This window comes from Uloborus diversus, chromosome 4 (assembly GCF_026930045.1).
Source record: "Uloborus diversus isolate 005 chromosome 4, Udiv.v.3.1, whole genome shotgun sequence".
NCBI classification, from domain to species: domain Eukaryota; kingdom Metazoa; phylum Arthropoda; class Arachnida; order Araneae; family Uloboridae; genus Uloborus; species Uloborus diversus.
In genome coordinates this window covers 156,463,623-156,479,661 of record NC_072734.1, presented here as the reverse complement: position 1 = coordinate 156,479,661, position 16,039 = coordinate 156,463,623, and the positions used below count along the sequence as shown (strand labels likewise).

Genomic DNA, 16,039 nt, shown 5'->3' with positions numbered 1-16,039 from the left:
TTGAGTTTCTACAAACATTGCCTACAAGCAAGTGAATATTTTCTCCTCTTTCCGGTTCCAAAAGAACATTGTTTCGTGCCAATTTGGATCCAAATTCAGAGAGCACGCTCTTTTTCGGCAAACACAAAGTGATTTCAAGAAAACTGGTGCAGAATTCAACTAAAATGAAGTTTTATAGAAAGTTGGTGCAGACTACCACTTTTGGCGCACTCTTGCGCAACTGCTATAGAATTTCCACTCCAGCAATGGTTTAATGCATTGTTCAGATTTGATCCAACATTATTGGATGCCTCAATTTTTCTGTCACACTAACAGAGAATATACAGAAAAAATATTTCTAAAATTCTACCATTTTCATTCCACTTTAATCTCACTGTACTTTTAACATACTTGTAGATTTGTTAAATTTATACAGAAACTGAAAACCAGATAAGATTGTTAAAAACAAGGAACTTAGTTTCATCAATATTAAGTAAGAAATTAATAAATCGGCATTCATATCTTACCTGATTTTCAGCTGTATATCGAGCTCTTAGTTTTTCAAGACTGTCTTCATATTCTATCCGAATACTAGCTATTTTTTTCTCTTTTTCTGACTCCCACTTATTTCTTTCTTCAGAAATGATTTTCTTAACATCTTCTGTTCCAATAACAGCCTAAGTTTTGATTTAATGGGTTTAAATTTACTACAAATTTTTTTTAATAATTTTCATGCGAGTGTGCATAGTAAATTTTAATTAACACTAAATAAAAAGAAAATTATAAAAAGAATTTGTTCTCAAGACACATAACAATGCTTAAGCAAAACACAATGAACATGTAAACAAATACATAATTCACAAAAAAAGAAATTAACAAAACCATACAGTGAAACAGTACCAGCAAAAAGTACATTAGTCTTTTTTCATTTGTTTTTAACATTCACAAGTCTTCATAGCCTTTTTGCAAAAATAGAAAAGCCAAAAAAATTAACATTTACGAGCAAATGGCTCAGTTATTCAGACATTAGTTTTATTATTTCATGAATCTTAATTTCTTCCCAGAAAACTCAAAAGTTCTTTAAAAGGATGCTTGCAAGTATACTTTCTTTTCATTATGAACTAAACCTCTTTCTTTCTCTTAATTTTTAGAAATGTTTCTGGTAAATGGCATTTCTAGCATTGCTAATTTTCATTTATCTTGAGTTAAAAAAGGCAACTGCAAAAATGGCTTGAAAGAAATCCATTTGTTAAGAGTTTATGAACAATACTAGATAAGTTTAAAATATTAAAATATATTTGAAATGCTGAAAGAGAAATTAATTTGCAGGCATGTATTTTGGGTTGTTCAATGCAAAAAAAATGAGCTTAAGGGTGGTCATCCTTACACTCAATTATCTGCACTGTAAAAGGGATTCTTCCCATGTAACCCAGAAACACGTTAGCAGTTTAATTTCTATTTGTCCATTATAGACGTTGTTTTAATGTTTTAACTTTTCTCACACAAATTCTTTAATTAAGATTAAAGAGTTAAAGATTTTATTAAAGATAGTCATTTTAATTCAATACACGATATGATTTATCTTATGTTAAGGAAAAATCAGAAAATAAAACATCATAAAAACATCAATAATTGACACATACAAAAGTATTCCACCACTGCTCAAATAATTAGTGAAAATATACTTTTTCCAACCTACACTGGAAAACTCCTTCATTATGGGTCATTCCATGTTGGTTTAACCACACATTAACATCCACCAGCTTGGATTATGATAGCAGGGTTTGTACTCAATTTCAGAAATAAAATGAAGGAGTTTTGAAGGAGTAAAGTGAGGTTTTGAAGAAGCACTAATGGGCTGTCATTATAAATGATGTCACACTTTTTTTCAGCGTATTTGACCCTCTTTCCTCTTTATCACTTAGTGTCATATTTCACCTAACTCCTCCTCTTATCACACACACAGACACACGTCATATTTTCTACAAACATTATTACAATAACTGTGTGATGTCACTTTTTATCACTCTTTCTCTTACCCTTGTCACAATTTCACGAATCCATCTCCTCCTCAAGGCATGACATCACTTGTGGAATATCCTTTTTACAATAACATAATTGCTATTTCCTAAACAATTATTTTTTTCACACAATCACTTAATATAGTACATCTACTTGTGTAGTTTTAAAGATTTAAATAATAATTAAACAACCTGACTTCTGCTGCTGAGAGTGTGGTGGAAGGAAAAACAATAATCATAAAATTTGAAAATACAGCCAAGCATCATTTAAGCATGTTTTACTTCACTTACAAAACATCTTCATCATCTAATGCTATTTTCACCTTTAACTTTTATGACTTAACTATGATCAATTTGTAAATCACATCAATATAAAAAAAATAAATGCACAAAATTATCATTAAAATCGCCATTGTGACGAAGTTAATTGGCGATCAAAATGTTATAAGTTACTGTCATAGAGGAAGATTATGTAGTCTTGAACTAAAAAAGAAAGAGTTTTGAAGGAGTCAAAACCAAAATGAAGGAGTTTGAAGGGCCCTTCAAAAAAATTTCCTAAATGAAGGAGTAGTGGAGGAGTTTTGAAGGAGCGTACGAACCCTGGATAGTACCCTACTTGCTGCGTTTCTTGTTTCTACAAGCAGACTTGAATGGAAGTGGAGAAGAGATTTGAACCCGTCATATCACAGGGATGTGCCAACCAAAACTCGCTTTTGGAGCAATCTTGAGAGCAGGAAAATGGTGAGTAAGTTTGGAGCAGCTTGGAGTAGCAAAACAGTGAATTTGCAGCAGTCTGGAGCAGTAAAATTGCAAATTTGGAGCAGCTTGCAGGAGCAAAAATTTAAATTTTGCATCAATTTAGAGCAACTATGTACATTTCACTCACAGAAACATGTGTGGCGTGATAAAATAATAAAAAAGGAGATTAAGGATGCAAAAACACTAGAACTACAACTACAAATTGAAGTTCTCGTAATTACCCTTTTTTGGTCTAATATTTTTCACAAAAGACAAGTCCTGTCCCACTCTACTTTTTTCTTACACTTCTTTTGATTTAAATTTATTGCACACATTTACTATGCTTAATACAGCACTGCTTTAGTGCACATTTAAGTTAGAGTCTTTGATACCTATTTTTAAAATTTGTTTGCTTTTATGTAACATATTCAAAAAGGTTTTTTAAAAAAAAGCACAAAAGAATGGTTGAATTTAAAAACTTTACCTCAACAATTTACAAGTGAGTTTTAAAGAACTAATTGGATATATATTCTTTCTTTCCTTTTTTTTTTTTTGGTATGTTTAAGTTATTAACTTGTATTTGATCTTATTATTATTTTGATTTTTTTTTTTTTTTTTTGGCATGTATGTTTATATATTGAACTACTTGATTAACAAATCTGAAGATCAAACAAAGGCAAGATAAAACCTTTTATTTTTAACTGTTTATTATTTAATCACAAAATTAATAATGAAATTAAAATAACAGTGAAAAAAAATGATTTTGAGAAATGATGTCACAGAAAAGGAATTTTTAAACGCACGTGAAAAAAATATGAAAAATATGAAAAAAGAAAAATAAATAAATAAAAATTTTAAGACAGACTAAGAACGTGGAAAAAATGCCTGAATCTGAGAAACTTGAAATGTCTGCATATTCATTACCAGAGCATTTGAATTCCCAGATTTTTGATATCTTAATTGTCTTTAACCAAAACCTAGAGATCAATTTTCTGTCCTGAAATCTTAAGAAACCCAAGATTAAAAGAAAAGTTGGTGAACGAACACTATTAATTTTTACAGATGGCATTCGCTTAATTCAATTTGGATGCAACTCGATTGACATTTTCGAGTGGGCGTGCAAGAAAACGAGTTTATAAGTTTTCATATACTGAAAACAAAAGATAACTAAGGTTGAAAATAACGATCAGTGCAATATTTTTCTAGTCAAAGGAACAGAATCACATAAAAAGTAAAACGATCAAGTTTTTCAAAAGCGGGTGCAATCGGATTTTGTTATGTGCAAAAAACTGGGACTAAGCCAAAAAATCGTAAAAACAAGCTTTAAATGCATAAACTTGATGATATTCTGCCAAATATGCTAATGGAACTGCAACATTAAATGCAAAATTACAGTTTTGGCGCAAGTTTGTTCGATTTTGGAGCAGAAAAGTCCATTTGGCAGTCTTTTGGAGCAGTTTGGCGCAGGAGGCGCAGTTTTAAGCAGTTGGCGCAGCTGGCACATCCCTGATATCATGACTGGTGATTTTCTAGATTAGCTAATATGAGGTACATTCATGCAAAAGAAATGGTAATTAGAATGCAATAGTAAAAATTTGGTTATTATGGGCAAATTTGCACCCAGATACTCATCATACTACTGAGTTTAGTGTATACCATTATGGCATTTTCATTTTTTATCAATCTTAAGTGATAGGGTTTTATAATCTGAAATTCTGTATTTAGATGAAGTTTTGCTTTTTAGATGGCGGGGCGCAAGGTTTTCAGGGTCAAAAAATTCCCTTTTTCTTTACAATTTTTTTTTAGAAAATGGTTTGATCAAATTTATTAAAACCTTTTGTGCATTATTATGTATGGTTTTAAGAATATTCTATAACTTTTTGATCAAAAAATATCCACAGACAAGCCGGTGACAGAGCTTTTCCCAGAGCACCTTTGGAGAAAGATGATTTGCGGTGTTCACTATATCTCAGCTGACATTTATCTGAAATCAAATTGTATTTAAATTTATTCAAAATATTAATTAATCCTCCGCTACGTTCTCAGATCTTTTCTTGTTTGATTTTAAAAATTTTTACGGCCATTTGAATTTAAAAGTGCTATTTTTCATAAAAAATTCCGCTATTTTGTTGTAAAAACCCATTAAAAAAAAAGCTCAAACACAACGTAGGGGAGAGGTTTTTTGTGTGTAGAATGTGTGTACAAAATTTGAAATGGATTGGTCAATTGGTTTTAAAATGGGAGCGAGCACAGACTTCGAAAAAATGGTTTTGAGAAAAACGCAATTAAAGTTTTAGAAGCTAAATAGCAACAATTCCAGTTCTATAGAGTACAGTCACTGCAGCAGCTTCGATCTCCTCCGCCTCTTCATTTTTTCATTATTTATTTATAGTATATTTAACTAACCCAGAACAAGTAGCACTGACATTCTGAACGTCTTTAGCTGTCGGAGCTGCAGTTTGAAGGAGCGGAAACTAAATGCTTGATAAAACTTTGAGAATTTTGCTCGAAACGACTTGAAATTTTGGGAATACATTTTTGAAATGTTTAGCTACAAGACAAAAAAAAATGAAAAGATCACTTTTTGAAACTGTAAAACCCTAGCGTGAGAGGGGGGGGGGGGAGGTAGGGTTAAGGTCATCCATGTTGATGTTTTTCCTGAAAAAATGTAATTTTACAAAACCCTTTTAGTTAAGCATTGATTGAGTGCAAACTTGTCCTCATAATAAATATTTAAACAATTAGCTAGTCATACTCTTGTCATCGTGAAAATGAAAAATCAGAACATCAACTTTGGTCATGTGGGGATAATAAGCAATTTGTGATTGCACAAAAAAAAAATCTTAGAAAAAAATCAAAATCCTTAAAACAAATATAATATCCATATAAATTATTATTAATTTTAGATATTTTGCTTTGCAAAAGCATTTGGCATTCTGATAGTCATGTCTGAAAATATCAAAACCTTACATTCATATCTTATGCTGTCAAAAATTTTGCAAACATCTTTTCCTTCAATATTAATTTACATAAGATTTAAATACAGAGTAGAGTTTAGTGTTTCATAAAGCAATATCCTTACCTCTGGTTCAAGATTCTCCAAATTGATATTTGACGGCACTCGATCGATTGAAGTTGTACTAACTGCTAATTTATAGCGAGAAATTAGAGACTGAATTTCATTCTTATGCTTTTCTTCTAAGGCTTGGATCTCATGCTTTTTACTTTCTTCCAGTTCTGCTTTTGTGGTAGCTAAACTGTTTTGGCTTTCTGATAGCTGCCTCTGAAAAATTAAAAACAAAGATTCAGTACAATAACAAAAAATTACATGAACTTACTCAAAATATAAAAAACCGACATAAAATTACAAAATTTACATATAATGTAAATGTTTATAGGTATACTGTATTTCTTATTCTTCCTTTTTTTTTTTTGCAAGTAACAAGTAGCAAAATAAATATGTATCTGATTGATAACATACTTTAAATTCATCAATCTGTTTTTCATAATCCCTGCACAAAACATCTACTTCTGCAGCAGTCTTACAGGATTTTTGAACCTCCTGCAACCTATAAAAATTTATCAGGAACATGTAAGCTGAGAACTATTAGTTGCAACTTATAAATACTTACCATAAGAAAAAAAGAAAATCCTACGCGAACAAATAGTGAAAAATCATAAACTTGCATTACAAATACATAGAAAGCATTATATACCATTCAACACACAACAGTGCAGTAAAGTATGGGTTAAAGCAGGGCCGGATTCAGGGGAGGGCAGGCGGGGCTACTGCCCCTGGGTCTCCACAACAAAGAGGCCCCCACAATACAATTTTTACAAAATATCCTAACTTTCATGAGTTGAAAATATCGCAGATATACATATATATCAAAATATTCGGATATATATCAAAGTATCGGATATTTTCGAAAATATGATGATCTTTTCGAACCCTGATTAGGGGCCTCCACTCCTTCGTTGCCCTGGGGCCTCCACACTTCCAAATCCGTCCCTGGGTTAAAGGGACAATCAAACCACATCTTTAAAGAATGGGCTACATCAATTTCAAAAGCCTATCATTTAAAATTGTAATTCTTAAGATAAATTTGAATTTTTTCAAATGTATAACAAACTACAAATCAAAACAACATACAATATATCAAAAATGGCAAAAGTTGAAAAAAATTCACAACAGTTTTTAAAAATCGAAAAAAATCCGAAACAAGAAGACCCCAGAGTCTATAAACATTGATTATGTACTGTGAACCAGGGATTGCAATGCATTTAAAAAAAATACTTAAATTAACAGTAGCTTTAGTTAAATGAGAATGTAGGGTATGGCATTAAAACAGGATAACAAACTCATCACTTAACGATTTAACTCATCAAATAAATTCAATTGAACGAGTTCAATTTGAGCAGAAATAACTATAGATATTACACTAAAACTATACACATACCATGTACATTACATTAAAACAGAACTTTTTTTTTCTTACTTCTCAACTTTTTCCTGCAATTCATTTACATCTTTTAATTTTTCACAGAAATCAAGTTCTTGTTGGTGTAACATGTTAGCAGAAACCAAATCATTTTCTCTAATCTTTTCTTCCAGTTCCCTCTTTTCTGAGTGCAACCTGCTAATAACAGCTTTTGTTTCTGCAAGTTCCTTTAAAGAAAAAAAAATGTATACTTTGAGGAGAATTCTTTTAATACATTTTGGTATTCAGGGGCGCCGACTTGGAAAAATTATTGGGGGGGGGGGCCGGATGTCATCGAGGTCTAGGGAGTATGTTAAAGCACGGAGTCCCCCCCCCCAACCCGAAAAAATTCAGATTTTTGTGCCTTGAAAATGCCAACTTACATATTTTCTGGTGTGTATAATTTATAACACACAAACAATATGTGACATGGCGTTTTCAAAGTAAAACAATCTAAAAATTGGTACACAAATTTTCTGCTTCAATTAGATTATGTCACTTGCCTTAAGTGAGGGACGATTTTACAGTTCCATTTTGTAGGGAGCCGTGAAGTGCCATATCTAGGCTACAGCACTATACAAGGTAGTGCACTTGACTTGCATGGAAAGGAACTCCCAGTGGCACTGATTTGCCAGGGGAAATTTTCTAAATTTGAGATAAGAAATAGTGAGTTTTAAAGTTTTTAAAGCATTTTAGAGTCATCTGATCAACATTAGAACCCCAAAGACTCGACAAGCCGACACATTTTTTGGCTTTGAAAAAAAAAACATGCATGGTAGTTTCGTAAAAAGATAATTTAATTTACTGTAATAATTATGCTTTTAGTCTATTACAGAGCAGTGAATATATAGCTCTGAAAAGATTGAAAGGATGTTTAAATAAATCTAAACTATCATTAAAAGAATAAAGCATAAAAGATTGCTGTTGCACTTTGATTACTAACTATAAGTGAAATAACTAATTTAAGCTTGCTTTGAATAAGGCTCACAGATCATTAAATAAAAATAATGTCTCAAAATTAATGCCTTAATAGAGTTAAAAAAGTTAATACAGATTACTTTATTAACTCTAATAATTGAATAAAACTATCACGTCTTCCATTTAATGTACAAATCAAGCCTTGATATATTTTTTCCAGATCAGGAACACTTAGATGAGAGCGCTGCCAGCGACAGACTTCACACGAAGGTTCGCGCACTGGGACAAATTCTATGAGTGCTCTCAGCACCGTAACACTATCATTATTCACACCACTCGTTTTCAATTAACCTGCTTACTACCGCAATAGTTATTTGTTTTAATTCATTACTGAATGTATTTTACAATGTAACTATCTTCAAACAAGGAAAGTAAAAAATACCAACATAACTTTGTGATTTTAGAAACCATAATACGACAAATAATGTTCTTAAATTATTGAGGGGGCTCGGGCCCCCTCAAGCCCTATAGAGTCGGCGCCACTCTTGGTATTAAATATGTTTTGAATGAAAAACAGCTTAGTGGTCCGATGAACCAAAAAAGAAAATCAGGCCCTTACCTCTGTTTTACTAAGAACATTATCATCTTGATCTTGAAGCTTTTGTTTCATCAGATTTCGAAGAGAATCCAATTCAAGTTCATGCTCCAACATCATGCTGCTTATTTTTTCATCTTTTGCGGAAACTGCACTCTCCAACTAAGAAACATACGTAAAAGCTGAGTAAGCAAAAAATCCTCGCTTTAAAGAATAAATATAAATAGTCCAGTCAATTTAACATTTTTGTAAAATAAATTTAGATGTCCTATAATGTAGTCCTGCTAGCACTACATAATTGAAGGGTCATTCAATAATTAAAGAGACAAATTGAAGTGGGGAAAAGACTGTCCACAGAGTACAAGTTTAATATATTTGATACCTTACGTCGGCATCACTGGGATGAAATCTAATCAGCTGATTGATGAATATTGCTCTGCTTATAACTTCAAATATTTGATGTCGGGTCTTCTTGGAAATTCCACATTGGTTGAACAATGAATGCTTGGTGATTCATTTTCTGATTGCTGAAGGTAAAAAACAAGCTAAGGTATAATCTAGAATGGCTAAAGTGTACAGTGAAAGTTGTACAAACCGTGGAAATTTTTACAAGAGGGTGAACAGTTCAAAAGTGGCTGAGAATCAGGGTCTGACAAACACTGCTCTGGCTGACATTCTGAAGTTTCAACTTCCTCACTTCAAACTTCAAATTGTAAAGCACAATTAGTAGCCAATACTACTCAAACATGCTTTTGAAGATGGTGAAGCCAGCTATGAGAGAGAAACATCATAGGCCTCAAAGGATAGCTGTGATTCTCCAGTAAGACAATGTGCATCCTCACATTGCTCAATTAACATGTGAAACCTTTGATAAAATGGGCTGGGAGATGCTGCTTCTTCCTACTTATAGCCAAATTTAGCACCCTCTAATTTTCCCTTTTTTTTTTTTTTTTGGTCCACTTTTTTTAGTTGCATTATAAACGAAGAAGTCCAGGATAACAAAGATGTTAAGAAATTTGTGGGAAATTGCCTCCAACACGAAGATAAAAGAGTTTTTTCCCAGCTGGTATAAAAAAGCTAGTAACCAGTTGGGACAGGTGCATGAATATTGATGGGAATTATGTTGAAAAGAAGGTAAAGTCTTATTTTGTAGAAAAAAGCAGTTATTTCTCCATGTGTCTCTTTAATTATTGAATGACCTTTGCATTAGGAGTACTATAAATAGTAGATCATTTTGCAATTATCCATTTTGTTTGAATAAATCTTGCAAAGTAGATTTAATTGGCAACAACATTCAGGATACACATAAAAAATTATTAATTAAAAAAATTCGAATGAAAAGGTAACTAGAGCAGATATTCTGTTTGGCATCTGTGGTATCACTCATGGCGATTTTGCCACCTGCACCAGTGAAACGGATAAGTACCAAGTATTGCCATGTTAGTTTGCTGCCATGAGATTGCAAAGTCACTATATTTATTATGGAAATAAAGTTGTATAATATTGATACGGTCACTATAAATTTAGTATAGTAAGTTAATGGGAAACAATTAATTATATTAAGTTGTTAAATGGGAACTTTCCAAGACTCTAACTAAAAAAACACTTAGATTTACATGAGATCTCACAACTTTTCATGGTGAAAACGAGACTTGCATTTTTAATTTTTATACATTTTATGTTTTAGATGGGATCTCATTTCTTTTTGTAGGTACTGCTTTTTAATGCAAAGGAAAGTAGTCGGAAATTAAGCAGATAAGGAAATATTCTGATCATTGTGATTTCAGCGTGATTGCCAAATTTTCCTCAACAAACGTTTCCATTTGTCAATAAAACCACAAAGGAAAAAGTACAGATTCCAATTCCTGAAATTTTGGTCTTCGACTCCCAACTCTTTTACCCCAAAATTTGTCGCGGACTTCAACTCCATGACTCCGTAGCTCTGGCAGAGTTGTAAACTTGAAGGGAAAATAATAGCCCCTGATTCTAGAAATTTAAAAGCCTTTGACTCTGACTCCTTTGTCTTAAAATCAGTCCCACTCCACATCTCCAACTCTGCACACCTTAATAAAACAGAGGCAGAAATGCCTTAGCTTTTAATCATTGAGCACCAAGAAAATTGGTGACAATTAGGAGAATTGCCAAGAACCCCAGTTATCATTATTCAATGTAACAATGCTAAACTCCATCTGACTTTTTGATAGCGAGAGAGCGTCATTTGTTGGTTAACTAATTGGCAATAATGGAAAGCAGCTCTGAAACTACACAACGTGACTGATATTTTGGAGTGTTTCAATTTTTCCTTCCATTACATTTACATGCTACATATTAACTGAATTAAAAATTTCAAGTTTGTTTCACTGCTGGAAGTACCTTAAAATTTTGATGATCTATCGTCTGTGAGTGACAAAATTCGACAACTTCAACTAGCAGTAGCTCGTAAACTATTAATATGAATGAAACGAAATTTGCAAATATAGCTCACTATTGGATGTCCTTTCAACTACTAAACAATCAGGCTTCTAGCAATACCCGCAACAAAGTAAGAGGGGGGGAAATGCCCTGAGTTGCTTCAAGAAAAGAACACTTTGGCTGTGCTTTGACTCGGCTTGCTTTTGCTCAATTTGAGATACATAAACCGAAAGTGTTTGAGAAAAAGTAAGATTCCATAAAATATTTTTTGGACTAAAGTTCATTAGCTATATAGTACATAAAAATATTATTTCGTTACCTGTTCTTTCTCGTGGCGTAAATCTGCTAATGATGAAGTCAGCTGCCTCAAATGTTCTTCGTAATATGATACCTGGTTTTCAGCATCAGTAAGTTTTTGACTTTCTACTTCGAGGCGCTGTAGGAAAGTGTTTTCAAGGCTTGAAGACTCGTCTCTAATTTTGTTCAATGCTTCTTCCTAAAAGTGATTGAATATTGCCAGAGGAAAATGCTAATTATTTTATACAGTATAAAGGTCTTCAGCAAAGCAAAATTAACACATTAAATAAGATTCAATCATATTTTCACAAGCATTTATTAAAGTAAAAAGATGAGTATTGATATACCTTACATTAAAGTATATAAATCATTTTGATTGTAAATAAATTTGAGATTTGCATAATTTTTTTTAAATTTTTATCAAATTTGACCAATAAATTGACCTAAATTAGCATTTTTTCCAAAAATGTTTAAATAAAAATTTTAAAGCTAATCTTGCAAAATAACTCATTTAAAAAGAAAGTCTAATTTCTTTTGAGCTGATTGAAGACATTCAAAATTTAATATATCTTTCTCTCTTTTTATTCCACACAACAAGGAACACCTAGAAACAACATTAAAAAATAATTTTAAAAGAGAAAATAATTCCAACCCAGAAAAAAAAAAAAGATTATAAGATTTATTGTCTTTAGTCACTTTTTAAAGTAAAATATTGACTCAATTAAGGCACACAATAAGCATAAGAAATCATACACTCAATACAAATGATCTTTGAAAAATAAGTTCATACAAATATTAAAAAGAAAATAAAATCAATCTAAAATTAAGATACATATGAAAGTCCAAAATATGGTTAATGTTGACATTAACCGGTGAATATCAATATTCACCCACCAAAGACATCAGCAAAAGACCAAACACTTCCCACGCGATCACGGGTGAAATCTGACAATATCCAATTTTGATCTGCCATGGCAACATCATATACATAATATATATTTGTATACATTTTTTTTTTCCATTTAAAGTTATCAACAAAAGCTAGGAAAGGACATTCACTGTCACGTGCAGGACAAAAATATGCTTAAATTTCATTAACATTTGGTCATATCTCTTAATATTTTAATGAAACAGGGGTAAGCAATTTTTTTAATCTTTATATTTGATACAAAGATACTCCTGACACAATTATATTTTTATTAAACAATTTTGTTATTTAAAATAAAATTTATTTACATGCGTCATGAGCGAGACATCCAAAGTTAACCTCTGGTAACTTGTTCATGAATAAGCTAATATTTTTGCTCTATTAATACAGCAACGACGAAATAAATTGTAGATTTCGAGAGCTATGGCTCCAACGTAAAGGAAACATGTCTCATTAGTTTAGAAATAATTATTTAAACCATAGAAAAAATATGTATATGCCCATTCCATTGAAAATGGTCATTTTGTCCCGCATGTGACGGTTCCTATATTTCATAAAAAAAGAAATAATTTTTGCAGAAAGTTTTTGCTTAAGAAGTCACACATATGTTTATGATGTCTTAAGCAACAAAATTTTGTTCATCATCCTTTTAAATTATTGTTTTTTATGAAATATATGAAGCGTCACATGCGGGACAAAATTACCATTTCCTATGGAATGGTCCGAAGCTTATGCAAGCATGTAAGGATTTAAAACTCAAGAAATTGAGTTCATTTGTTTTGCATAAAATAAACCAACCTTTTCTGAGAGCATTTGTTGATGTAACTGCACCATAGTTGTATTGATATTTTCAACAATCTGAGAGACTTCAGACATCCCTTCAAAAATTTCTTCCTTCACAAAAGCTTTCAAGTTGGATAGATCACTTCGCAGGCTACCTTGCAGCTCTTGGATAAATCTCTGTAATGCAGATATTTTGGCATGCAGCTTCAGTATATTGGAGCGGCTATTCTTCAATGAGCTCTGAAAGCAGCAATGACTTTCATTGCCTACACTCTATGCATTATCAGCTAAAAACTAAGGCCAAGGTGCGTGTACATGCTTATCATGCATCGATAAAAATGCGTTTAGCATCAAATTTAACTATATTTTTAAAAAAGATTAAACTTTTCATAAATAAGATGCAAAGCACTTTTATTGGTGTTTTCAATTTAATTTAACTTAGATCAAATCTATAAAAAAGATATTTACAAAGTTTGTTTTAGAGTAAAGTTATTAAGTGTAACCCAAAGTGTATTAACTGACTAAAGATAATTTCAACATAAAATGGGAATTATAATTGTTTTTAAGTGAATATACATGAGTGTGTGCTAAGCAAACATGTACACAAATAAATAAATACACATATTCATAAGTACAGTAACTGACATAGTAATAAACTTAACTTTTTTTCTTAATTATAAACAAACATAAATTTGCTTGAATGCATTTAAATGAATATAAGCAGTTCATTAGAAATGACAAGTAGCTATTAGAAAACACAAGCAAAAATAAGAAATTTAATTTTACCAATATTTGTATCACTCCAAAGCCAAAGTACAGGCGGACCTCCATATATCAAAGTAGCAAATTGCCGGAAAAAAATTTGATACATAGAAATTTCGATATATGGAAACAATCTTAGTTTATAATAAAAATCTCCTAAAAAATTAACGTTAAAGCTAGTTATTGTGTATGAAACCCAATTTTGAATTTATAGGAGCATCTGATTAAATGAAAGTTAATAATTAAAAAATTAAATGTGAAATATTTACTGAGCACTGCATTGTTTTTAAAAAACCAACTGTAATGTCGTTTCATGCTTCTGAATGAAAGTTTTCTTTAAGTTTCAGTACTTTTACTATGGCCTTTTGATTTCTCATAACAGCAGGCCCTCTGCTTGCAAAAATACTAAATTTACCAGAAATGACATTTTTGCGCCTTCAGAAATCTTCATTCTTCGGCAATTAACTTCATCCGCAACATTAGGGGGGTTTTGTTTTGACAATTTCGTTTTAAATCGTCAAAACGAAAAAAAATCAATCTACTTATCTTGAATGATTTTCACTGAAGCTAAAAAGACTAGGAATGATAATCAACAGACAAAACGGATAACTTGAAACAGATTTTACTGTATTGCTGGTTACAACTAAGATTTTAAATAAAACTGAATGAATTTAAGAACTCCAGAATGGAACAACGTCCTAACTACACACTCCTCAATCCAAGATTCCTTATGAGTTTTGTAGCAACCTTTGATGAACATAATTTTCTCCCCTAACCTTCATTTTTCATGAGACAAACAGTCTAAAGTGAAAAAAAAAATCTATGCATGTTTCGAAAAAAAATTCGGTACATAGAGATTTTTTCGATATATAGAAACCATTTTTCTATGTAATGGACATGCAAGTTTGCTGGGATTTTGATATATAGAAAATTTTGATATATGGAAGTTCGATATGTGGAGTCCGACTGTAGTTGTTCAGAAAAACATTCAAAAAATTAATGCATTAACTTTAGAAATTTTAAGCTTATTAATTAAATCAGAAAAGTAAAATTACTGTAGTACATAATGCATACTTTTTCTGTTATGTTTTCACAACGAAGAATGTTATTTATTCAACTAAAATCTAGAAAAAGCTAAAAGCCACCCAAAATGGACTTAACTGCATCAGTTTCTGAACAACTCATTCCATTACATTACAATTATAAACAGTTATAAATTTTTATTCAAAAAATATTCCATTGCATATTTAAAATACATTATGTTTGTTCCTCACCATTCACACAAAAGTTTCATGCCAAAAAAAACATCAGAACATTAAGGGTAATAATTTTAAGAGCATATTCTAACAATTACAATGATAAATTGCTGATTTCTGAAAACATCAGACTCAAGTCCCAAAGAAAATAGCTATTATTACTTGTGATAATTTTAATTTTACGTCTAACGGTAAATTTTACTAGTTTCATATAGCATGCAAAAAACTTAGCTTAATCTACTTGAACTATTTTTGAATTACAGCAAAGCAACACATTTTGGCGACTAAATCTAAGAACCTAACACAAAGGCGACCTAAAACAAAGGAAGGTACAAATGAAGGTGCAAATGATAAGGTGCAAATGATAGGTGCAAATGAAACTTAACTTTTGCCTCCCGGTTTCAAACCCTGTTATTTTGATGTTGTTAAACAATGAAAATTCAACAATGTTTACTGTAAGGCAATTTTAAACATGAAGGAGAAGCTTTTCCCACAATCTAAGTAAAGAACAGCTAGTCACCTTTTTTTTTTTTTACAAGCAACTTTAGCTTAAATAAGCTTTTTCAGAAACTCTCAATAGCAACGAATAGCTTGCTTGCAAAGCACCTGAAGTTGAATAAAATCCAGACTTTCTGAAAGACAGTTGGATGAGAGATAAGAGTTGCCAGTGAGCCCTATTCAAACTGGATCCCAATGATATGGGTTAGTTTGTAAATTAGGTTCTTTTTAGGAAACATGGGGTGTCGGAAAATTCAGCTGTCATATGAGGATTTTTTTTTTTTCAACCTCTGATCACAACTGTGAAGGCCATGCAGGTGGCTGGTGTGTATAGTAGATAAATTCATCTTGGTTTCTTGTTTAAAGAATGC

At 31.5% G+C, this 16,039-nt stretch overlaps 1 protein-coding gene across 1 annotated transcript in view; it reads right to left on the bottom strand.

Moving 5' to 3' along the window:
• Positions 1 to 16,039, bottom strand: part of LOC129221624 (RB1-inducible coiled-coil protein 1-like) — a 67,625-nt gene that overhangs the window by 18,126 nt on the left and 33,460 nt on the right. Inside the window, exons 14-20 of the mRNA XM_054856148.1 lie at positions 13,168 to 13,392; positions 11,464 to 11,640; positions 8,757 to 8,894; positions 7,238 to 7,407; positions 6,220 to 6,307; positions 5,821 to 6,021; positions 507 to 656 (exon numbers count right to left, since the gene is read on the bottom strand). Of these exons, the coding sequence (XP_054712123.1) occupies positions 507 to 656; positions 5,821 to 6,021; positions 6,220 to 6,307; positions 7,238 to 7,407; positions 8,757 to 8,894; positions 11,464 to 11,640; positions 13,168 to 13,392 (1,149 nt within the window). The remainder of the gene's footprint in view (positions 1 to 506; positions 657 to 5,820; positions 6,022 to 6,219; positions 6,308 to 7,237; positions 7,408 to 8,756; positions 8,895 to 11,463; positions 11,641 to 13,167; positions 13,393 to 16,039) is intronic.